Source organism: Chelonia mydas, chromosome 3 (assembly GCF_015237465.2).
Source record: "Chelonia mydas isolate rCheMyd1 chromosome 3, rCheMyd1.pri.v2, whole genome shotgun sequence".
Classification (NCBI taxonomy): domain Eukaryota; kingdom Metazoa; phylum Chordata; order Testudines; family Cheloniidae; genus Chelonia; species Chelonia mydas.
The window spans coordinates 130,358,993-130,383,037 of NC_057851.1; the positions used below are offsets into that span (position 1 = coordinate 130,358,993).

Genomic DNA, 24,045 nt, shown 5'->3' on the forward strand with positions numbered 1-24,045 from the left:
ACAACCTCTCTTGGAAGCCTATTCCAGAGTTTAACTACCCTTGCAGTTAGAAAGTTTTTCCTAATACCTAACCTAACATCTCCTTTGCTGCAGATTATGCCAATTACTTCTTGTCCTACCTATAGTGGACATGAAGAATAATTGATAACAATCTTCTTTATAACGCATATCAGTTAGTAAGAAACAACATCTTTAACATCTCTGTAAATTTTTTTGGAATGGGAGCTACACATTAAGCATTTGCTTTCGGTCTTTAAAGAAAATAGAGAAAATATGTATATACAAATATTTTCCAAGTATCACCATTCCATGTGAAGGGTAAATAAATATTGCTGATTATAGGAAAGCTACAAGCTAGCAATACTAAGATTATTCTAGATCATGCTACGCAATAACTAAACAGAAAAAGTAACCCTCATTTACCCAATGGATTATTTTTAAATATTCTATTCAAGTGCAGGTTGCATATTTAAGAAATTAAAGCCTATTGAAATTAATTCTTGCAATGGAAACATTTATTGTACTCTTGCACATGAGAAATATGAGTAACGCATGAAATTTATGATGAAATTTGTAAAATGGTTGGTTGGAGGAAAATTTAATTAAACTGAAGTGGACTTGCTTAAAAGCACTCCCTCTTCCCCCTCATCCTTTATTTACTGAAGGATATGATTTTCAGACATAGTGATTAGTGACTGTGTGTGCAACATGACATCTTAAAAGGAAGCTGATTTTCAGAGTGCTTGAAAAACCAGGCCCTTCTAAGGTGACTAGTGATCCTGGGTGCCCAACTTGACACCTTTTAAAATCTTGGCCTAATGGAAGACATAGGGAGAAATGAAGAGTAATAATTCTACACTTTTCAGCTAAAAAAATTATGAAAATTTCTCTAACCAATATAATCTCTTCACCCCACATGCTTAACAAATACAGTTAAAGGTGTAATATTTTACCCACAAAAAGATGTCCTCAAATATCAGATGCAGACAAATCTGGAGAAGCCAAAATGAAATATTGCATCATTCAGCTTAATTCCCCAGGGCAATGACAACTCTGCTGAACAAAATAAAGGTGAAATTGATTGTGTATTTTGTGTTTCATCTATGTTCAGTGGTAACACAGAGTGACAGAACAGTGATTTACAAGAGTGATGCAAATGCTAACGGCCAAAATATTCTAAAGGGCAGCCTCCTTTATTATTGGTGCAATCTGCAACTCCAGAAACCGCTTTAACCTCAACCCAAATGCTGTTGGGCTTTGTCTTGCCATCAGGAAGAAAAGGGCTTGTGGCTCCTTTAAGGTTCCCCCACACTGATTACGAGGGAGTGCAAAGAGGACAGTTACCTGAGCCAAGGGCAACTGGATGAGGCTGACTCAGGTGGGATGCCAACCATCTTGTGTATTGTAGGAGGGAAGGTATTTATAGACGGATCTCTCCAGAAATAATCTCTCTCACCATGGACAAGGAGCACTCACCCTCCCCACCCATGGGATCAAAGTAGGTCTGAGTTTTATGATCAGCTTTCGGCATTGCACTAGTTGCCTTTTTCTTTTGGGGCTGAGAAGGAATTTTTCACTCACTGGCAGATTGGCTGGGGCAAGATGGGGTTTTTTTGCCTTCCTTACAGCAGTTCAGGGCCCCAGTGGGGTATTTAATGAGGGTAGGTCAAGTTCTTGCATCTTAACAGCTATCCAGTGCAGGTCCTCATTCCATAAGGGGTCCAGTTCCCTGACAAATTGGAGTTGGGAATCTGGGGGAGGGAGTTGGCATTCCTAACGTCTGGTACAGCAATGAGACGACCTCCCCACCTCCTTTCACCCTCATAGAGGGGAGGATGGTGGGGTCCCAGCAATGCGCAGTTTGGGTAGAGCTGATGACAGCCCTTCCAAATAGGTGGGAATGATTAAGGAAAGAATGACGATGTACACTATATGATTTATTGATGAATATTTCCCAGATGAGTTAATAAAACTGTGGCCTAATTAACCCACATCCCTTGAATCTTGTCTTTCTTACTGCCAGGTTAGGACAATGCATCTACATTTAACTGCAGGAGCAAATCTAAGTACCTGTGCCTCAAACCACCTGACTGTGGGTGCAGACCAGGTAGTTAGAGATGCAAGTACTTCTATTTTACCTGTTATTATTTGCTGATGTACACTGTGCCCACAAAAAAAAAAAAAGAAGTAGGCTGGGCATCAGTCCTTTGAGAAGTACCCTGCTTAAAGTCAGACAGAATCAATTACACATCATTGTTTTTTCATGTTATCATTCTTTGAACATTTATTTCATATATCACATTGCAAAGTACTCCGATAAGGATTTTCTGAAGTACCAAAGGTGAAATTTTACGACACAAAAGTGAAGGGCAATTTCAGAACAATTGACTCAATTTACCTTTATCCTGTCCATGTATGCTTCCATTTTTAACTGCTCCACAGCTTTTCTTGCTTGAGATATATTGGCTGTGTTGTTATTAGACATGATTTCCTTCATTCTGTTTTCCCTAGAACAGTCAAAGTTAAAGCAATTGAAAAGTTGCTTTTCTAAACAAATTCTTACAGGCTTGGTTAAGAGTACACTTATCTAATGTAATATAGCGATCAGACTACAGTTAACGCTCCCTAGACTGATAAAATAAAACTGAATGTAAAGTTACCATTGCTAGACTGCATACCTACAAATGTAAACCATATAAGGTGAGGAAATAAACAGTTGTTCAACAATCCATCTATACTCAATTCCCCTGTACATTAGCTACCATCCTCCCCACATATTTGCACCCTCAACCACAACTCTGAGCATAACTAATATGCCAAATCACAAATGCAAGTTTCTACACAAAAACTACTTAATTTAGATTGCCAACACAGATCATCCATTCACATAATACAAATACATCTGAACCACCATTTGCAATTTTATTCCAGGCCTCGCTTACACACACTAATACAAAGCCACATACAGTTCTTTTGTACATATGATTTATGAAAACCACACCATCCTGATATCAGTCATCAAAACAGATTACTTTTTAAGCAATAAGAACAGTCAGTTAAAACTGCTCACAGGTTGTTCAGGAAACGTGCTAGAGATGAGTAGCGGAAGAGAAGCAATCAAGGTTGTAAAGGAGAACTAAGGAGTTGAGCATAGATGGAGTGTTCAACTAGGTAAGTTCATGTAGGATCGGTCCATCAGTGGCTATTAGCCAGGATGGGCAGGGATGGTGTCCCTAGTCTCTGCTTGCCAGAAGCTGGGAATGGGTGACTGGGGGATGGATCACTTGATGATTATCTGTTCTGTTCATTCCCTCTGTGGCACCTGGCAGTGGCCACGGTTGGAAGACAGGATACTGGGCTAGATGGACCTTTGGTCTGACCAAGTATGGCTGTTCTTATGTTCAAAGACTTAACTGCTTATTTCCTCGGTTTTTATGGTTTCCATGATTGGGATATGTACTTTACCAGCCTAAACACAAAACAAACCCCCATGAAGTGTAGGAATTACCCTGTTTTTAAAGACAAATAATTATGTATTAACCTTGATACCTGTCTGCAAACTATGAAGGTAACAAAGATAAGATAGGTGAGATAGAATCTTTTATTGGACCAACTTCTGTTGGTGAGAGAGAGAAGCTTAGAGCTTATACAGCGGTCTTCTTCAGGTCAGGGAAAGGTACTCAGCGTCACAGCGAAAGACAAGGTGAAATAGATTGTTCAGCATAAAGTGTTAACACATGTTACAAGAAACCATTCAAGGTGAAGTGGGTGGTTAACACCTCCACAGTCACAGGACAGAGGGTTAATAGGTTACAGATTGTTGTAATAAGCCATAAATCCACTGTTTTTGAGTCTGTGATTTTTAGTGTCTAGCAACGCTACGAATTTAAGCTTCCACGCCTGTCTTTTGAAGGTGTTGTGCAGGTTTCCTCTGAGGATGATGACAGAGGTCACAGATGGAATGATCGTTCAGTGAAGTGTTCACCAACAGGTGATATGGTGTTTTTGTCTTTTATCATTTTTCTGTCAGAGTGTAGTGATTTTTTCGTTTCACCCACACAGTTGTTCTTGGGGCATTTAGTGTACGCAGTACTGGGTTTACACTGGCTCCGGTGGCGCCAGGCCCAGGGGCCCACAAAGGGTTAATCCAGCCGGGCCACAGCCCAGCAATGTGAAGAGTCAGCAACTTCTGTGTGCCAGATGAAACACTAAGCAGCCTGGGGAGTGCAGTGCAGAGCTGCAAAAGGGACTGGCTGTTCCAGGGTGTGCTGGGAGTTGTAGTTTGCATGCCGCTGTGTTCCACTGGGGCCCTGGGACCTGCGTTGCCAGCTACACCACTAGTCCCAGAATGCCCCACGCCATGCTACCAGCCACCCCAGCTGAAGTGGTCGGAACGGCCCAAAAAGAAATCCCAAACAAGGAAATGGTCTGGTGCAGGGAGAGGGTTCCAGGTGCTAATCCCGCTGCACTCCGCCCCACCCCCCGAGTCTCCCCCACTCTCCTGGGGTGGCGGGGAGCTGGGGGCAGCCCCCCAGCGAACATGATGCCTGGGGCCTCCTGGGCACTGTCTCGACCCTGCACTTCAGGGTGGGGGTTGGTTGTCTGTGGTCCCTGGGAGCAGGGTGGGCAGTGACAGCGGGGCTTGTCAGTGCTGGCTGGCACATTCCCTGCCAGTGGAAATGCCCAGAAATTGCTCCCCTGCATTCCGGGGAGGGGGCATAGCCCAGTGTTGAGGGAAAGGGGCAGTTGTGGGGCAAGTCGGGGTGCGATGGGGGAGCTGGCAGTGACTCCATGTGGGGGGTGAAGGAGAAGCAGGATGTTAAGGTGGGGGTTGGCTCAGTGTTTAGGGGGGGGGGTAGTAGAAGGGAGGGAGATGACAGCCCTGGGGTGAAAGTGTGTGAGGGCATGGGCAGTAGCAGGGAGATTGAGGAGAGCCTTTGTTAGGGGGTTAGTTGTGTGGGATGGGGACAGTAGGAGGGATGGGGCAGGGGGGAGAGCCCAGGTGTGAAGATTGGGGTAGGAGCTTGAGCCTGGATTGTGGTAGCCTTTGTGGTAAAGTGTGTGTTTTCTCTCAGTGGCCCTTTCTCCCTACAAAAGATGGACACCGGCAATTTTCCTCCCCACACTCCTCCCCAAAGTTTTGTAAACATTATTGTACCAAAGTAGAAAATGCAACTTTCAAAAAATGTATTTACAAAAGATAACTTTGGGTGGAGGAGGTGGTGGTGGGGATATGGAGGTGCGACACCACTGACTGCTACATCCAGGCTTAATATGGCTCATAAGTGTGCTAATTAAGCACTTGTGTTCAGGGCCCCAAGCAGGCCCTGAGTGTTTAAAGGAAAAAGACAAAACTAACAAACAACCCCCATCCCACACAAACCAAATTCAGTGGTATTCTGGGTACATTGATGTTAGCCCAGTTTGTTCTCTGTGGGCTGAGTGGACGTCTCAGTGTGGCTTCAAATATCTTATTTTGTTTTTTGAATAAATGTTTTCATCCCCATCCCAGCAATACCACATTTACTATGGCATCAATGGTGCTGTCATGCCGGGCCCACACTTGGAAGGGGCCCATCACAACCACACGGGGGCCCACAAATATGTTTGGCACTGGGCCCACAAAAAGTTAATCCGGCCCTACGTGTACTGGATGAGTTACACCACATATTGTGATGGGCATTCATAGGGCAAATAGGTCTTGAAAGTGGGGGGTTATTGATCACAGTAGCGGCAGAGGTATGTCTGCAGGTTTTGCGTCTGTTGTTCTGGCAGGGTCTAGTGCTGTTTTGAGTTGGTGGGTCCTGGTCTGTGGGGAGCTTGCTTCTCATGATGAGCTTGGTGAGGTTTAGGGGTTGTTAAAAGATCAGATAAGGGGGATTTGGGAAAGATTTTCTTTCAGAATGGGGTCTCCATTGAGTAGGGGTTATAATTCTTTAATGATACCCCAGACGGATTCCACATCTTAACACTTAAGACTGTATTCACCAAATAAGGAAACTCTACCAGAGAAGTAGCTTGCATCATAGATCAGGCCACCCAAATACTCCAAGAGAACGTTATAGGCCTGGCTTGACATAAGGAACTTGCCTCATTTCTTAGTGAGCATAATTTAGGGTGACCAGATGTCCCAATTTTATAAGGACAGTCCCGATTTTTGGGTCTTTTTCTCACATAGGCACCTATTACCCCCCACCTCCTGTCCCAATTTTTGATACTTGCTATCTGTTCAGCCTAGCGTAATTGGGAAAGTGAATGAAAGGTTAAGTTGTAAATAGGGACTTGACAAACAGTATGCGGGAGTCAGGATGTTTGTGCAAGCAAAGATAAGCAGCAACATCTTGATGGTAGTAAGGATGGACAAGATTACATTCCAGATTTAAGATCAGTTTCCAGGACACAGTACATGGACAGAGCATGCTATACAGGGATTGGTTCTTTGAAAGTAACCAATCCAATAATGTGTGAATTAATGTACAGCAAATGCAATGTAATGTGTAAATGTATATAAAGGAAGACGTTATCTGTGTAACTTTGGATGAGCGGTACACATATCTAATCCCCTAACGCTTGAGTCTAATCAGTTCAGTGTAGCTTTGCTGTATGCCATTGCCAAATAAAGGAACCTGAGTGATGAAATCCAGAGTCGAATTGAGTTTTTGGATCCCAGAGAACTGGATCAAGTGTTTTCCCAGTATTGGACATGGTGCTCTGGCTAAGCCAAGTGGAAAAGGTATCTGAGGAAATCCCAACAAACCTGCTTCAATATGAAAAAAACCGCAACCATCTCACCACATGCTCCTAGTTGTCACCTATAACCCCCCCACTGGTGGTGTGCTTTTTGGACCTGAAGTTGGTAGAGTGGAAGCAGGGCTATATGGGAGGTAAGCAAGGGAAAACAGGGGGTCCTGAGAAGGAGCTCTGCTCCAGCAAGGCAAGGGGAACTCGACTACCACATCTAACTCTGGCTCACTCTTAGTGCCCCACCCCCAAACAGGCTGTTGTGCACAGATTTACTCCATGCATTTTGAATATCCTTGTATCTCTCCCTGTCTCCTGGAAGAGCTGCTGCATGGTACACCTCGGGAGGAGATGCGGAGGGAGCCTAGGGTTGAAAATGGTCAAGGGATTGGGGGAGCCCAGGGCTCTCCAGACGGCCTGTAACATTAGGGAGCCAAGTTTCTTTGTGCCAAAGAACTGGAAATTGAAAAGTTACCCTGAAACTGCTGCTTCTGCTCCCACATGTACTGATGTAGTAGGACCTTGGGGAGCAGAGCTGAGAGCCTTTGGTCCACTGAGGCTTCAACACAGACACACATTGGCGTCAGGCATGTTGGAGAGCTGTGGCAGCAGCACTAGATAGCATCCAGACACTAAGTTCAGATATCAGTGCTTAAAGGGATCCCCCCTACAGTGGTACCGCACAGTGAATGAGGGGACAAAAGATATGTTTTGTGCAATTCAACAGTTCACTACTATGTCATCTCTAGAAACCTGGGTTCAAGTCTTGACTGGAAATCACAAATGGAAGTGTGCTTGGGTAGTTTTATCCAAGTCCCCCAATTTGCATACAATTCAGTAAAATTATACTCTGGGAGGAATTCTGTGTTACTGCACGTGCATAATAAATGAGCCACGCATTTTTAAGTTTTTGAGCAGAAATAAGCTTGTGCCGAAATGTTGCTTCAGTTCTGCCTTTTGCCCACCAGAGGGTGCTGTGGCGCAAGAACAGCAGCAGCTCCTAGCAGAAAATAACTTCTGCAGTTATGCCTTTTGCTCACCAGAGGGTGCTGTGGCAATAGAACACAGGAACAGCTCCCTGCCAGCGAGGGAAGAGAAAGAGCCTGCCTTCTTCACAGCACCTGTCAGGCCAGGTCAGAAGACAGGGGCTATGGGGAAAACAGACAACGTGGGGTGCTGGGGGGATGTCAGACAGGGGCTCATAAGGGCTAGTGTGGGAGGACAGATTGGGGCAGGGGCTGAATGGGAGAGGAAGCACAGGGCCACATGGTGATGGGGGAGGAGGCGCAAAGCCACATAGGGGTAAGGGGGTGGCTGAGTGAGGGCACAGACCACATAGGAACAGGGGGAGGCAGCACAGAGCCACATAGGGATGGGGGGGAGTGGGTGTCTGAGTGGGGGTGGAGAGACATGTGGACAGGGACTGCAAGGACACATAGGGTGGTGCAGGAACACACTGGGACGGGGCAGATGTGCCTGACTGAACAGAAGAGGTTAGGGGTCAGCCAGGGTCTGCATGGGGGAAGCTCTCTAACAATCCCTCCCCGCCCCCACAAAAAACCTATTCCATACTTTTCCCACCCATACCCAACAGCCCTCCAAGTTCACACCCAGGCTCCTTTCCAGAAATTGACTACCCTCTCCCTCAGCTCCTCCATTACCCCTAACTCGCCCAAGCCTTTGCACTGCTTCTGAGGGGTGAGGGAAATACAGTTCTGGATTGTAATTTAAGTGAATTATTACTCCGGGTTCTGTATTAATATTCCTAGTAAGGAATCTATTTGTCAAAAAAACATTTCCTGAATCTTTTTTGTTGTCTGTATTGTTACAGACATACTTGCTGACACGTACTGTGAAATAAATGACCAAAAATAATTGAAACTGGTGTGATTATATTGTGTTATTTTGACAAATAAAATATGCAGAATTTTAAAATACTGTGTGCAGAATTTTTAGGCACAGAATTCCCCCAGGAGTAAAATTAGTTTCTGCTTTAAGACCGAATCCAACTTCCATTGAAATCAGTGGAAAGACTCCAATTATTAATTACTCAAGTATTAAGAGGTGCTCAGCATTTCAGATGCATTAGTACTGACATCCAGTGAGATCTACCATAATGGTGACAATGTCCCAGTCAGAAAATATATATTTGTATAAGGCCATAGATGTGCATGGCACTTTACAGGTATAAAGTGAAACAAGTTTCCTGCCCCATGGAGCTTAAAAATCAAATATACAAGTTAAATGATGAGTAAATACAATGTACAGGCATTTCTGGGTGGGAAGTGGGTGATTGGGGGGAGCCTAAGTTCCCTGTAAGGTGCGCGGCAGCACAGCAGCCTATTTAGCGCGGTGCAGGCGCTCAGGGAACCCACCCAGCTGACGTGTCGCAGCCAGGGAAGGGGCGCGCCATAGGCGCTGACTTCCCCTCTAGCCAGAGAGTGCTCTACCCCCATCTGTCCCAAGCCCCGCCCCCACTCCACCTCTTCCCTACCTACTCCCCCTAGCGTGCCTGGAGCTTCCTACATACCGTGAAACAGCTGTTTGCGGTGGACCAAAGGCACTGGGAGGGAGGGAGGGAGAGGAGTTGGTCAGCGGGGGCCACTGGCAGGTGAGAGGTGCTGGAGCACCTGCTAATTTTTCTCTCTGGGTGCTCCAGCCCTGGAGCACCCATGGAGTCAGCGCCCCTCCCTCATCCCCAACCCTGCTGCGGCTAGGGGAGGGGCGGCCCAAACTCAGCCCCGGACCTGCTGTGGCCAGGGGAGGGGAGCCTATTCTGTGGCCCCAGCCCTGGAGCTGCTTCAGTGGGGAGAGGTGCCTCTCCCCACCCAGCCCAGGTGCTGCAGTGAGGAGAGAGAGCTGGGGAAGAGTCCTCCCTCCCCGCCATAGCCCCAGAGCACCCTCCTGCACCCCAAACCCTTCATGCCCACACCCCCTGCTGGAGCCCTCACACCACTGCACCCCAACCCTCTGCCCCAGCCCTGAGCCCCCTCCCACACTCTGAACCCCTCAGCTCCACCCCCACCCAGTGAATTTTGTTATGTGCACCAATATGAAGGTGATGTGGCCTGAAGGTGTCTACTACGAAGGGAAAAGTGATGGTGGCGTGGAAGAGGTGAACCTCTCCATGACCCTTGGGCGTATGCAGCGACAGCAGATCAAGGAGCTGTGCACTAGCTACGCGCCGACATTCTCAGCCACCCCAGGACTGACTGAACGGGGATACCACTCCATTGACACAGATAATGCTCACCCAATTAAAGCCCAACCATCCTCAAGCTAAAACTGCTATAGAACGGGAGATCCTGGATATGCTACAGATGGGTGTAATCCGCCCCTCTGGCAGTGCATGGGCATCTCCAGTGGTTCTAGTTCCCAAACCAGATGGGGAGATACAGCATTTAGCTTACGGTAGTCCAAGCAAAAACGTAACTCGCCCAGACAACTATCCAATGCCACGCACAGATGAACTACTGGAGAAACTGGGACGGGCCCCAGTTCATCTCTACCTTGGACTTAACCAAGGGGTACTGGCAGGTACCGCTAGATGAATCCGCCAAGGAAAGGTCAGCCTTCACTACACATGTCGGGCTGTATGAATTTAATGTTCTTCCTTTCAGGCTGCGGAATGTACCCACCACCTTCCAAAGACTTGTAGATGGTCTCCTAGCGGGACTGGGAGAATACGCAGTCGCCTACCTTGACAATGTGGCCATATTTTCGGATTCCTGGGCAGAATACCTGGAACATCTACAAAAAGCCTTCGCGCGCATAAGGGAGGCAGGCCTAACCGTTAAGGCTAAGAAGTGTCAAACAGAGTGACTTACCTTGGACACCAGGTGGGTCAAGGAACTATCCACCCCCTACAGGCCAAAGTGGATGCTATCCAAAAGTGGCCTGTCCCAAAGTCAAAGAAACAGGTCCAATCTTTCTTAGGCTTGGCCGGATATTACAGGCGATTTGTACCGCAATACAGCCAAATCGCCGCCCCAAAAAAGAAACAGCCAAATGCCGTTCAGTGGACCGAAGAGCGTCAGAAGGCCTTTAACCAGCTTAAAGCGACACTCATGTCTGACCCTGTGCTAAGGGCCCCAGACTTTGACAAACCATTCCTAGTAACCACAGATGCGTCCGAGCGTGGTGTGGGAGCAGTTTTAATGCAGGAAGGACTGGATCAAGAATTTCATCCTGTAGCGTTTCTCAGCAAGAAGCTGTCTGACAGGGAAAGCAACTGGTCAGTCAGCGAAAAAGAATGTTATGTCATTGTCTACGCTCTGGAAAAGCTACGCCCATACATTTGGGGACAGCGTTTCCACCTGCAAACCGACCATGCTGCGCTACAGTGGCTTCATACCACCACGGGAAATAACAAAAAACTTATTCGGTGGAATTTAACTCTCCAAGAGTTTGATTTCGACATACAACACATCTCAGGAGCTTCTAACAAAGTGACTGATGCACTCTCCCGTGAAAGTTTCCCAGAATCAACTGGTTAAAATCGTCCTTGAGATGTGGAAAATATTGTTAGCCTTTATAATCTTGGTAGTATATTTAGAGGTGCATGGTTTCAGAGTAGCAGCCGTGTTAGTCTGTATTCGCAAAAAGAAAAGGAGTACTAGTGGCACCTTAGAGACTAACCAATTTATCTGAGCATAAGCTTTCGTGAGCTACAGCTCACTTCATCGGATGCATTCAGTGGAAAATACATTGAGGAGCATGTCTTATTAACTTTGTTTTCTCCTAGAGCTCCAGGAAGAAATCACAGCCAGTGTTTCACCCTATCTGTGATTTGGGGTGTGTGTCATAAATATAAAGGGAAGGGTAACCACCTTTCTGTATACAGAACTATAAAATCTCTCCTGGCCAGAGGCAAAACCCCTTCACCTGTAAAGGGTTAAGAAGCTAAGATAACCTCGCTGGCACCTGACCAAAATGACCAATGAGGAGACAAGATACTTTCAAAGCTGGAGGGGGGAAGAAACAAAGGTTCTCTCTGTCTGTGTGAGGCTTTTGCCGGGACCAGGTCAGGAATGCTCTTCAGAACTTCTGTTAAGTTAGTAAGTAATCTAGCTATAAATGCATTAGATTTTCTTTTGTTTAATGGCTGGTAAAATAGCTGTGCTGAATGGAATGTATATTCCCGTTTTTGTGTCTTTTTGTAACTTAAGGTTTTGCCTAGAGGGATTCTCTATGTTTTGAATCTGATTACCCTGTAAGGTATTTACCATCCTGATTTTACAGAGGTGATTCTTTTACTTTTTCTTTAATTAAAATTCTTCTTTTAAGAACCTGATCACTTTTTTCATTATTCTTAAGATCCAAGGGGTTGGGTCTGTGTTCACCTATGCAAATTGGTGAGGATTTTTATCAAGCCTTCCCCAGGAAAGGGGGTGTAGGGTTTGGGGGGATATTGTGGGGGGAAGACGTCTCCAAGTGGGCTCTTTCCCTGTTCTTTGTTTAACACACTTGGTGGTGGCAGCATAGGGTTCAAGGAAAAGGCAAAGTCTGTACCTTGAGGAAGTTTTTAACCTAAGCTGGTAAGAATAAGCTGAGGGGGTCTTTCATGCAGGTCCCCACATCTGTACCCTAGAGTTCAGAGTGGGGAAGGAACCTTAACATGTAACTCTCGTTACAGTGTGTATGGTAACACCCATTGTTTCATGTTCTCTGTGTATATAAATCTCCCCACTGTATTTTCCACTGAATGCAGCCGATGAAGTGAGCTGTAGCTCACGAAAGCTTATGCTCAAATAAATTTGTTAGTCTCTAAGGTGCCACAAGTACTCTTTTTCTTTTTGCGGATACAGACTAACACGGCTGCCACTCTGAAACCTTTCAGATTCAAGTTGGCTTTTCTGCTTATATGGCAGCATGATCCAGTGGTTCAATGCTGGACTGGGAGTCTGGAGAACAGAGCTCTAAATCCCAGCTCTGTACTGGACCTGCTCCTTCCAAATCATTTGACCTCTATGCCTCAGGTTCCCTATCTGTAAAAGTGGGGTGAGGATATATACCCTTGTTTGTAAAGTGTTATGAGATCTAAGAATAAAAATGCTTACAAGTACAAAGAATGATATGTAATATAATATTACAGGGTCATAAGCAACTGTCTCCTGTCATTGTTTTGTCCACTGATAGCAGATAATCTTCATTTTGTTTTGATCCTCTGTTGGCTAGGTGACAGAAGAGGCAGATCCATTTCTATATTTTTTTGCCATAGCACTTAAGTCCCGAGACAAAACTAGAAAGCTAATTTTATTTGAATTTAAAAAAAAAGTTATAGAACTCAGCTGAATTAAATGGCACGAGCAAACCAGCGAATTCTGGTTCCAACTGTTTTTTCAGAAATTCACTCACCCAACCTGTACAGCAAGACACAGAGTTACAAGCATTACATCACACCATCAGAGCTCACTGGCTGATTATAGCTGGAAAGCACGGCACTATTTCTAGCTCTGATTTCGAAAAATATTTAGGCATCTAATGATTCAAATATAGTTGCCTAGGCACTCTTGAAAATCCACTAAGTGCCAAAATACTTTTAAAAATCTGTCCCTAAGCCTTACAGTGGTGTCACACACACACACCCTTCCCAGTACTCTGAAAAAGCAAGATTTTCTGGAAGCAAGAACTTGCACAGTAGAACAATAGAAACATAGGAATGTTCCTACTCGGTCTATTCCAATATGCTGTTTGGGACATTCAGTGGCTAGGGCCAGAGGTGTAACAGAAAGCTGTAAACCTGGATGGCCTTGTTATCTAATTATGTGTCCAATCTCTTTTTGAAATCTGCTAAAAATTAAACACGGTTCTCACAAGTAACTTCACAGTATGGTTTTCCTCAGTTCCATGTGCACAAAGTTACCAGGCCAGCTGCACCTCTGATCACTCTTGGTCTCTTCAAGTGGACCCCATTTGGGTCTCAAGCCTCTAGCTATCACCTGTCTCAGGGTGAATTCACACGATTCTTCCACACTCAGACTGGGCTTTGGACTGCATCCCCTGCCACTAACCATGATTATCTCAGCATAGCTGACAGGCTCAGACCCTGCAGTTCTGTTTCCTCGGGGAGCAATGACTGGTATCCAGTAACCAAAGAGCCTCCTTAAAGCAAAGTATTATTTTATTTAGAAAAAAAGGATGCTAGAGAATACAGACTTTGAAGATGGTTTATTGTTTTATTTACAGTCGTATAGACTGTGCTTTGAAGCTGAAGCTTGGGCTGGAGCTCAGGAACTGAAGCCTGTGGGGGAAGAGGGGCTGTTGTGGGCTTGAGAGAGAGAGAGTTCCAGCCCAAGCTGCAACTTTTACTCCTGGGGAAATTCTGTGCCAAAAAATTAAAAATTCTACACACAATATTTTAAAATTCTGCAAATTGTGTGTGTCAAAATAACGCTCTATTTCAATTATCTTGGTAATTTATTTCAAAATATCTGTCAGCAAGTATGTCTTTGACAATACAGAAACCAAAAAAATTTCCCCAGGAGTAGAGAGTTAAAGAAACACCTGTGACAATCCAGTTCCTGCTTCTCTGCCCCCTCCCCCTCAGAGCCCAGCCAGGGGGCCACACACACACACACACACACACAGAGCCCAGCAGTGGGGCCCCCTGGGTCCACACACTCACACCCCCTACCCCACAGAGGCCAGCCACAGCCCACCCCCAGCGACCCACACACTCACACCCCTAACTCCCAGAGCCCAGCCACGCCCCCCCAGATACTCACACTCTTTATCCCCCAGAGCCCAGGTGCAGCCACTCACATCCTCCACCCCCCCAGCCCAGACACTTACACCCCCTACCCCTCAGAGCCCAGCTGACCCCGGGCCAGACACTCACAGACCCTACCCTCCTAGAGCCCAGGGATCCAGAGGAAGAAACAACCTGCTGCTGAGTCCCAGGTTTGCACAGAGTTTCCTGCGCACCGCTGCCTCCTTCCTTCAGGGCATGCTGGGAACTGCAACTGCTAGGAACCCTTCAGTTCCCTCCCCCTGGCTTTGTCTTCTATTTGCGAGCTGGGCTCTGCCCCTAGTGACAACCAACATCTCTGCAGCCCATTTCTGTGGGGAAAAAAGGAAATTCTGTGCACACAACATGAATTTCTGCAAAATCCTGCATTGCGCAGTGGCTCAGAATTTCCCCTGGAGTAAACGCCAAAGAGCTGTCTACATAGCTATTTTTAAAGAGCAAGCATGAGTCCCGCTAGCCCAAGTCTGTTGACTGGGGGTGGGAGGCTCACTCCAAAGTACTGTGCAGACAGACCCTTACTCTATTCATACCATTATTACTTATCAGTATTCTTAGACTACACAGTAGCTCTTTGTCCATCATATCATGTTTATATTGTCTCCTGTGCCCTGATGTAAATAATCTAGGTCTCTATAGCTCTGTTAGTGTGGTCAGCTGGCATTTTTGATATGGCCTTTTTCAGTCAAAGGATGTTTTGTTGGTTAGCATATCACATCAAGCAGCTGTTCCCCAATGCCTTCCTTTTGACATGCTGTAGCGGGCTCCTGGGAGCTCCATGATAACATTCTGCCATCCACCTGAAGGGGATTTGGGGATTATTTTTCTGCCTCATATAGAGTTTACTTCCTTTCTGGATGCTGCTAACTCATCCTTGCCAAAGATGACTAATCTCTGGTGTTTCTGAAGAGCAATTTTTTTTTTCTTTTGAGGGATCAAATTGTACCAAATGATGCTTCAAAGGCCAAATTCTGTCCTGATGTTAGCAGGAACTGTACAAATATTTGAGGGTAAAATTTGCCCTCACCTTTTTTGGGGCACCATGCACATTTACAGTGCTCTATAAATACTTCTTATTCAGTAATTTTATACCATGCTGTCTCTATATTTTAACAAGCAAGGAAAATTTAGCTTGTCAGCTCTTCATTGCAAGGGCTTTGTCATTTTAAATATGCAGCACCACCGGTTTTCAGATAAGCTATATTTTAAAAAATGAAGATTTGAAGCCATTGTACAAATTTTCCTCGGCTTCAAATTATAATCTTAACTCAAGTGAGTGTGCTACAAAACTAGATATGAGAAGCCATCTATTTTCTTATGTCCTCTTGCAGCAATTGAGATTGGTTGGGCTGGAATTATTAAAGATCATGTAGGATAGTCTTAAGAGTTTGGGAGCTGTGGCTTTCCTTCAGAGGCCCATAACTTTACTATCTTCAATGCTTGCCAGTCTATATCCATGGTGTCCTTAGGGACAAAGCTCAATACATTTTTAGTTTTATGATTTGCAGCAGGCAGTGGATTTCTTTTCTCAAACCAGTTCTATAATTTATTGGGCCACGCAGAAGACTAGGACTAAGCCCAGTCTTGCTAACTTTTTTTTTCATACCAGTAGTCCTGTTGACTTCAATGGGACTGGCCGGTGGCCACATGAGTTAAGATTATTCACAGGGTAATGGTTTGCAACTCAGGCCCAACACTGCAAGGAGGGCCCTATTGCATTAGGAGAATGCAATTGCATTCGGAGAATGAACAGCCAAACCTAGAGTCTTAAAGATGTTTGATGAAGGATAAACATACTGAAGGACTCACAGAAACGAGAGTTAGGAGGTTTGCTTTTGCAGACATATCATATACAACAGAAGCTTGACAAAAATATGTAAATCCTTGGCTCATCACACCAGGGACTATAATATTCGCTATGCATGCTATCGCCAGAGTCTATACCATACATCCTCCTCTGCTCCCTGTGCACAGAGGTGGGAGGGGCACCTCTCTGTAAGCTGGGTCTTACTCTGACCCCACTTACCTGAAATTGCTCTGTATATAGGATAAGAGACTTCTTCTACTGTCTCCCCTTCTCCAGGGTTACAAGTGACAAAAAAAACCAAAAACTGAAACTGCCTAGGATTAAACTCCCCACCCACCCACAGGTAACTGTCACCACTGTTAACTGCCCACAACAGAGGTAAAGGACATGCATAGCAGGACCACACTACTAGCACGGAGAGAGAGTATCATTTTCTTACCATATAGTAACTTCCAAAACCATCACTACAGGGAGGTTGCAGAATGCAAACAGGAATGTTTCTCAGACTTATGCTTGTACCATCATTGATCCTAAATGTGGCAAGGTGATAGAAAAGAGAGGTTACTTACCTTGCATGATAATTGAAGTTCTTAAGAGATGTTTTGTCCCTACGGATGCTCCACTACAGCATGTGCATGCACTCTTGATAGGGGCTTTTGCCAGCAATGTCCAGGGGTCTGTGCCTGTGCCCTACTCAAGCTCCGTGCGAGTATATATAGAGAATAGTGGGCCCACTGCCACTCCAGTTCCTTCTCAACCCTGAAGTCCAAGAATGACTCTGAAGCAGAGTAGAAGGAGGGTGGGTAATGGAGCATCCATAGGGACAAAACATCTCAAAGAACTCCGGTTACTGTATGAGATAAGTAACCTATTCTTTGAGAAATTGTTCCTATGGGAGCTCCACTTCAGGAGATTCCCGAGCAGAACCTCTATTATGGAAGAGTGTGCTGAAGAGGCAGATTCACAACAGGACATAGAACAGTGATACCAAAAGCCATATCAGCTCTGGAAGCATGCGCAAGAGCACAGTGCTGTGAAAAAAGCATGCACCAATGATCAAGTAGCAGCTTTACAAATATTTGAGAGGGGTACGTACTTCAGTAAGGCTACAGAGGTAGAATGAGCACTGGTGGAATGAGCAATCACTCTAGGAGGGCTTTATAACAGGCTAATATGCATCTGTTTAACATATAATGACCATACTGGGTCAGACCAAAGGTCCATATAGCCCAGTATCCTGTCTTCCAACAGTGGCCAATGCCAGGTGCCCCAGAAGGAATGAACTGAACAGGTACTCATCAAGTGATCCATCCCGTCACCCATTCCCAGCTTCTATTTATTATTATAGTCTTTACAGATCCGGTGCCCTTTCATTCGTTCCATGATAGAGACGAAAAATTGAAGAGAGGCCCTGAAGGACTCAGTCCTGTTGAGGTAAAAAGCAAGTCTTGCATCTAGTGATTGGATACTAGCCTCCCTCTAAGAGTGTAAAACACCAGTAATTGAACATCTTAATTAACGTGAAACTCTAAAAAGATACCTTAGGTAGGAAACAAGGGTCCAGACATAATATCACCTTTCAGTGATGGATTAGCTAATGGACCCATGAGGCCCATGCCCCCGGCCAATTAGGGGGCTCCGGAAAGATGGGCACACCATCCCCAGCAGACATCTGCCACAGGGTGGCAGAAGCATGGAGCCCTGGGAGAAGCACCGGATGGGCGGGGCAGGGGAAGCCACTGCACTCCAACCCCTGCTGCAGCCCTGGGACTGGAGGAGCTCTAGCTGCAGCCTCAGGGGTGTGGCCCCAGGCTGTGGTGGGGGGACAGAGCTTCTCTGGTCTTGGAGCCATGCGGGAGGGGCGGGGGGAGAAAGGAGTAAATGGGTTGCGGGGTAGCAGTGTGGGTGGGGGAGGCAGAATGGGGCTGGACTGTGGGTGGAACAGGGGCGAGGAGAAGGGGCAGAATGGTGCAGGGCCGCAGGCAGAAGGAGTGCAGAGGCCCCCCCACTTGCTCTGGCCCAGAGCCCCACAAAACCTTAATCTACTCTTCCACCTTTCCATGATAAAACACTATGTATGGTGAGTCACCCACAAGGGCCCCTAGCTCTCCTACCCTCACAGCCAAGGTGATATCCGTAAAGAACAAAGTCTTGAAAGAGAAACGGAGGGAACAGCTATCCATAGGTTCAAATGAGGGTTTTCTCAGCACATTGAGAACTAAGTTGAGGTTCCATGGAGGACTATGTTCCTTGAGAGTAGGAAAAAGGTTAAACAGGCCTTTAATGAATCTTGCAGTAGTTGGATGAGTGAAGACTGAAAACCCTTCAATGGGGTGGCAGGGTGAAAAGCTGTAAAGGCACCTAGGTGAACCTAAACTGAGCTCGAAGATAACCCACTGTTTTTCAAATTTAGCAGACTAGAGCATGCTAGAAAAGTGAGAATCAAGGAGGTATAGCTCAGAGGCAGCTCAGAGTCTGAAAAGATTTTCACTTTTTACAGGTAGGTTTTCCTTGTAGTGGATTTTCTACAATTGAACAGTACTGTTTGGAAGTCCGGAGATCAGTCCTTTCCTATGCCAGAGAGGCATCTAGTAGCCATGCACTGAGGTGAAGCAACAAGAGATGGCAGTGAGTCGTGGTCCCTGACTCCCAGGTACGGAGACCTGCTATCAGAGGAACGTGGAGAGGTGGGTTGCAGGGACAGTCGAAGGAGCTCTGGGAACCATACTTGCCTTAGTCATGGTGATGCTATGAGAATGGCCATTGATCTCTCCTGTTTCAACTTATTCAGGACTTTGAGGAGTAAAGGCATCAGGGGATTCCTGAAGGGATAACTACAGCAGCTCCCAGCCAGTTCTGACTGCCACAGGCGCTGACTTTGTCCTTTCCCAGGCGGCTGCTTGACCCCTGCTCCTCCCCAGGCCTGCCCCTACACCACCCCTTCCCCCAAGTCCCCACCCTGCCTCTTCCCACTCCCTCCCCCACTCCTCCTTCTCCCGCCACTGCACCTCCCAGCGCCTCCTGCATGCCGCTAACCAGCTGATCCATAGTGGTCGGGAGGGGCGGGGGAGGGGGGAAGGCACTGATTGAGGGGGCCACCATTGGGCTGGAGGCACTGGGGAGGAGGGGGAGGACCTGATGGGGGACTGCCGGCAGGTGCTAAGCACTCACCATTTTCCCCCCATGGATGCTCCAGCCCTGGAGCACCCATGGAGTCGGCACCTATGCTGACTGCATCCTCCTCTCAATCAGGACCATCAGCACTTCGCACTGGAGGGCATCACAAACACATCTATTTCCAGAAGACTCAAGATAAGGCAAATCTTCTGTAATACAGCATCGTGGAGCTCTCACTTGCGGTCGTGGCCCAAAAACCTGCTCAGGGAGACTGCTACTATGTTCCGTAACCCCAGGAGATAAACCACTGATCTCTCTGTGTCTTGTGATACACATCATTGCATAGTTTTATGGATTGTGTGCACAAGAACTCAGAGTAGCAGCCGTGTTAGTCTGTATTCGCAAAAAGAAAAGGAGTACTAGTGGTACCTTAGAGACTAACCAATTTATTTGAGCATAAGCTTTCGTGAGCTACAGCTCACTTCATGCATCCGAATGCATCCGATGAAGTGAGCTGTAGCTCACGAAAGCTTATGCTCAAATAAATTGGTTAGTCTCTAAGGTGCCATTAGTACTCCTTTTCTTTTTGCACAAGAACTGGGATCTTGCTCCTCTCCTTGACAATTTATAAAATACATTGAGGGGTCCCTGATATGTTGTAGAAAGCAAGGCAAGCGTAATGGACTGCCCTGAGTTCTAAAATGTTGATAAGGAAAGCGACCTCCTGGGGAGTCCCCTTGCCTTGAGCTGTGAAGTTCATGAAGGCGAGTGCCCCAACCTAGCAGAGAGCCATCTGTGGTGATCTTTGGGGGAGGCGGATTTGAGAACAGAACTCCCATACAAACCTTTTAGGGTTTTTTCCACCAATTGAGGGAGTTGAGGATCTTCCGGGTATCGATACCTGCTTGGATAGATGGTGTTTTTTGGGTTTGTAGACTGTCCTTAGCCAGGCTTGAAGTTATTGGGAGTGTAATCTTGCCAAGGATGGTATGAACTTACTGGCTACCACATGACCTGGGAGCTGAAGGTTTGTGGGCTCTGTTATATTGTAGAAATAAGGCTGGGTATCATAGCAAACCTGCCTATGGGTAAGTATGCTCTGGCAATAGTAGAGTCCAGAGTAGCCCCTGTGAAGTTTGTCCATTTTGCGAGTATGAGCGTAGACTTTCGCATTAGGGCGGAGGCCCAAAGAGCCTTGCTCGATGCTGACTGTCACTCAAGAAATGAGCAACCCTTCAGAAGCCAGTTGGCCAGGTAGGAAAAGATGATTATCTCCATTTGACTGATATGGGCTGCAACTGCCAAGACAACCTTGGTAAAGATCCTTGGGGCAGTGGAGAGGCTGAAGGGTGGGACACGGTATTGGTAATGGTCTCTACCACCAACGAAACATATGTGGGAAGAGTGAATGGATATATGAAAATAAGCATCCTGAAGGTCCAGGGAGACAAACCAATCTCCCAATTCCAGAGGGAGAGTTACCATTCCAGCTGCCACAATTTCCATTCTGAACCACTGTGACAGGAGGGTGGGAGGGAGCTGGAGCTGAACTGAATGTAGTAACCTGGTGAAATCACTTCCAGGATCCACCTGTCTGAGGTGATGAGCTGCCAGGAAGGAATGGACCCATGGGCACTGCTGACAAAATCTCTGATCAAGAATGCATGGGCACATACACATCCTGAAGTGGAGCACCCATAGGTACAATTACTTGAAGAACAACATTTCTGATAGCTGAGAAATGTTAGACGATTGTTTAGAATTGTGGAAGTTCGAAGATATCAGCATCAGAGTATCCCAATGTTTTCCTTTTTTAATCAACTGTCTCCACTCGGCACCCAATTCCTCTCAGTATTTTTAACCAGTACTTTATATAAAGTGGATATGTGGATATGCCTTTGCCAGTGCAACTCAGTGTCAAAAAAAAAAAAAAATCCTGGGAATTAAATGAGTTGGTTTTATTTTGTGAGGTACTTGGAGGATTTCCAGCTTGGGTGATCCATAAATAATTAAAATATTTATTAAAATTCAACAGCAGTGTTTTCATTTTAGGCAACTACTATATCCAGTACTACAACTAGCAGCCTCCAGGAATTCCAGGTTTCTCATGCCCTCTATCAGATTCCACCACCTCTGTTCTCAGAACACAAGATCTAAAATATGATTGAATTAATCTGCCATGTCACAAGTACAAATTCTTATATAATTCACTTAAAATCTCATTCTGACCTTTTTCCATAAACAATTAAAAATGCAAGAACATGGTTATTTTATTTCATGCTTTCTTATTGTTCAGTACTTCCACGTCTCTGGTTTCTGTTCCACAGAAGTTCTTTTTTCATATTCACATTTCAGCTATTTTCACCTATTAATTTTATTGAGCTTCCTATTTGTGTGAGTAACATCTGTTCTTTTCCTCTATAATTATGAGTGTTATTTTATTGTAATGTTTTCTATTTATAGCTTTTTTACATTTTAGTTCCTCTGCATTTTTATTTCATCCCCAACCTTATTTTATCCTTGCATGTTTCCTATATGAGAAAATGATGCTGAATTGGTTTTCTACACTCTTCTCATTTTTGCCGGAGAAAATGGAACACTAACATTTATTATTAATTTAATAAAATAGGCTTAAAAAAACTCCACCTTTACTAGACAGATTTTTGAAGAACGCATTTAAGACAGTAAAAGTACAACCCAGCCCAAAGAGAGGTAACAATACATCTGCAAAAAAGATGCTATTATGTCTAAGGGATGCTGTTAGGTTCAGTTAATTAGTGTATGTAAAGCACTTTGAGACCATATACTGTAAAGTGCTATTTAAGGGCCCAGTTCTGCAGATACAGAAATTTTACTCATGTAAGTTCTACAATTGACTGAACAGGACTGTTTATGTGAGGTAAAGCTACTGACACATCTAAGTGTTTTCTGGACTGGATTCCAAGTCACAAATAATAGCCCAGATTGTTGTTTTCTCTCTCCTTCCTTTCTCCATTTGCAAGAAGTGATCCTCCTGGCACAAATCCCAGAGTTATCTTGGTATGTCAAAGAGATGGGTTGGACATTACACAGGCCAGGTTGGGGACATAGTGGAAGGAGTGGAAAAGACAGGCGGATCTGGAAAATCGCTGGACAAGCCACAGTCTTGGACTGTTCTAGCTTTTCCACAGGATCCCAGTAGCCACCATGGCGAGCATGTTTATACATGCTTGGCAGCAAAAGGGCCAACAGAAGCACACTGCCAGGATCCAGCGCATTGGCATAGATTTTCTGTGCAGATGACCCTAGACTTTAGGTTTGGCCACACAAGGTTTAGGTTTGGCCACTCAAGAGGACATCATCTTGTCCCTTATTGTTGTTTTTTACATTAAATTAAAATTCAAGAGAAATAAAATTGCTACATGTTCACAATTTCCCTTTTGTAAACAAATATGAAGAGATTAGGTTATTTCAGACTAATTCCTTTTTCAACTATATTTTCATTAGCTTGCAATGAGTTGAAGCTAACAAAAGACTATTAGAAGCCCAGAATGCTTCTCAGAAAGGAACATTTTCCAAGTTACCTCTTTGAATTTTCTGTTTTAAGTGCATTATCTTAATCTGTTTGCAAAACGTGGTACAGTTCACAGCACCATGACAAAAAATACCTACCAACACAGCAGTTTCACAGGGAGAATTCTTCCTCCATAGACATGAGCTTCTCCTGGAGCCTAGCAGAAAGAAAGGCACTTTTCTGTGTCTCCACTGGACAAGCTACGAGAGGCAGTGCTAAGCACACTGAACTAAAGGAGCTGCATGGCATCGGTCCACCTTAGCAAATAACCAGACTCAAAAGGAGAAAATTTATGTGCAATACTTGAGGCTTTTTAGATGGTTACTACAAAACAGCCACTAGTCGAGAACGATGCAGCCTCCTAACCTGCACGGATCTCTAGACAAAATAACAGGACTGCATAAAAATACAAGTTACCTAGCCAATAAAATTCACTGACCATCAAACAAACTCATTTCCTATTGAGAAAAGCAAGTAATTGGAAGTGTGCACTAGGCTCCAGGCTGGGACCGACGTGTTTATATGTAACATTTACAGACATAGGTAAAGAACTGTGGGTGGCGGGGGGGGGGTGACTAGTCAATTCTCTGTCTCTCACGTTTTCCAACTCCCTATAAATAGGCAAAGGATCAGCCTCCCACCTCCAGTGAAGGACCCCGTAAAACGGGCGCCGCTAGCATACCAATGTCCGCTCGGCAGCGCTTCCAGGAGGCCAGCGGCGCTGACGTACCGTCCAAACACGCTGATGGTTCTGCGGGCGATCAGGCTTCTTCCAGCCCTTTCGCCTTCGCTAGTGCAACGACACCAGGAGCTCGCCCCTGCGCGGCCGGCATTTTCCACACGCCCCTGCCCAGAGCGGCCAGCCCAGCCCAGCCCCGCGCAGACCCGGCGGCGGCGACTCAGAGCCGCTCGCCGCGGTAGGACCCGCCAGGGACGTGGACCGTCCCCTCACTCAGCCTCCGTCTGCTGCCTCCGGGAACGCTCCCAGCAACCCCGGCCCCGGGCACTGAGCATCGCCGGGACCGGGCGGCTCCCCCCCACCCAAGGCCAAGCGGCTCGGCTCTCGGGCAGCGGCCACCA

The 24,045-nt window shown here is 45.8% G+C and overlaps 1 protein-coding gene and 1 long non-coding RNA gene across 5 annotated transcripts in view; both read right to left on the reverse strand.

The window, feature by feature from the left end:
• GNG4 (G protein subunit gamma 4) overlaps positions 1-24,045 on the reverse strand; it is a 38,330-nt gene that overhangs the window by 14,122 nt on the left and 163 nt on the right. The window contains exons 2-3 of one of the 4 annotated variants that reach the window (XM_043544335.1): positions 16,735-16,825; positions 2,399-2,507 (exon numbers count right to left, since the gene is read on the reverse strand). In XM_043544335.1, the coding sequence (XP_043400270.1) occupies positions 2,399-2,507; positions 16,735-16,757 (132 nt within the window). In that variant the 5' untranslated portion in view covers positions 16,758-16,825. Of the gene's footprint in view, positions 1-2,398; positions 2,508-16,734; positions 16,826-23,063; positions 23,123-23,647; positions 23,865-24,045 lie in introns of those variants that run through there. The other 3 variants (XM_037893501.2, XM_037893500.2, XM_037893499.2) reach the window with 3 other exon arrangements.
• LOC122465319 lies at positions 6,141-14,557 on the reverse strand. The gene is made up of 3 exons (XR_006290066.1): positions 14,538-14,557; positions 13,683-13,686; positions 6,141-6,234 (listed from the first exon to the last, which is right to left on the reverse strand). It is a non-coding gene; the product is annotated as an uncharacterized LOC122465319 (long non-coding RNA).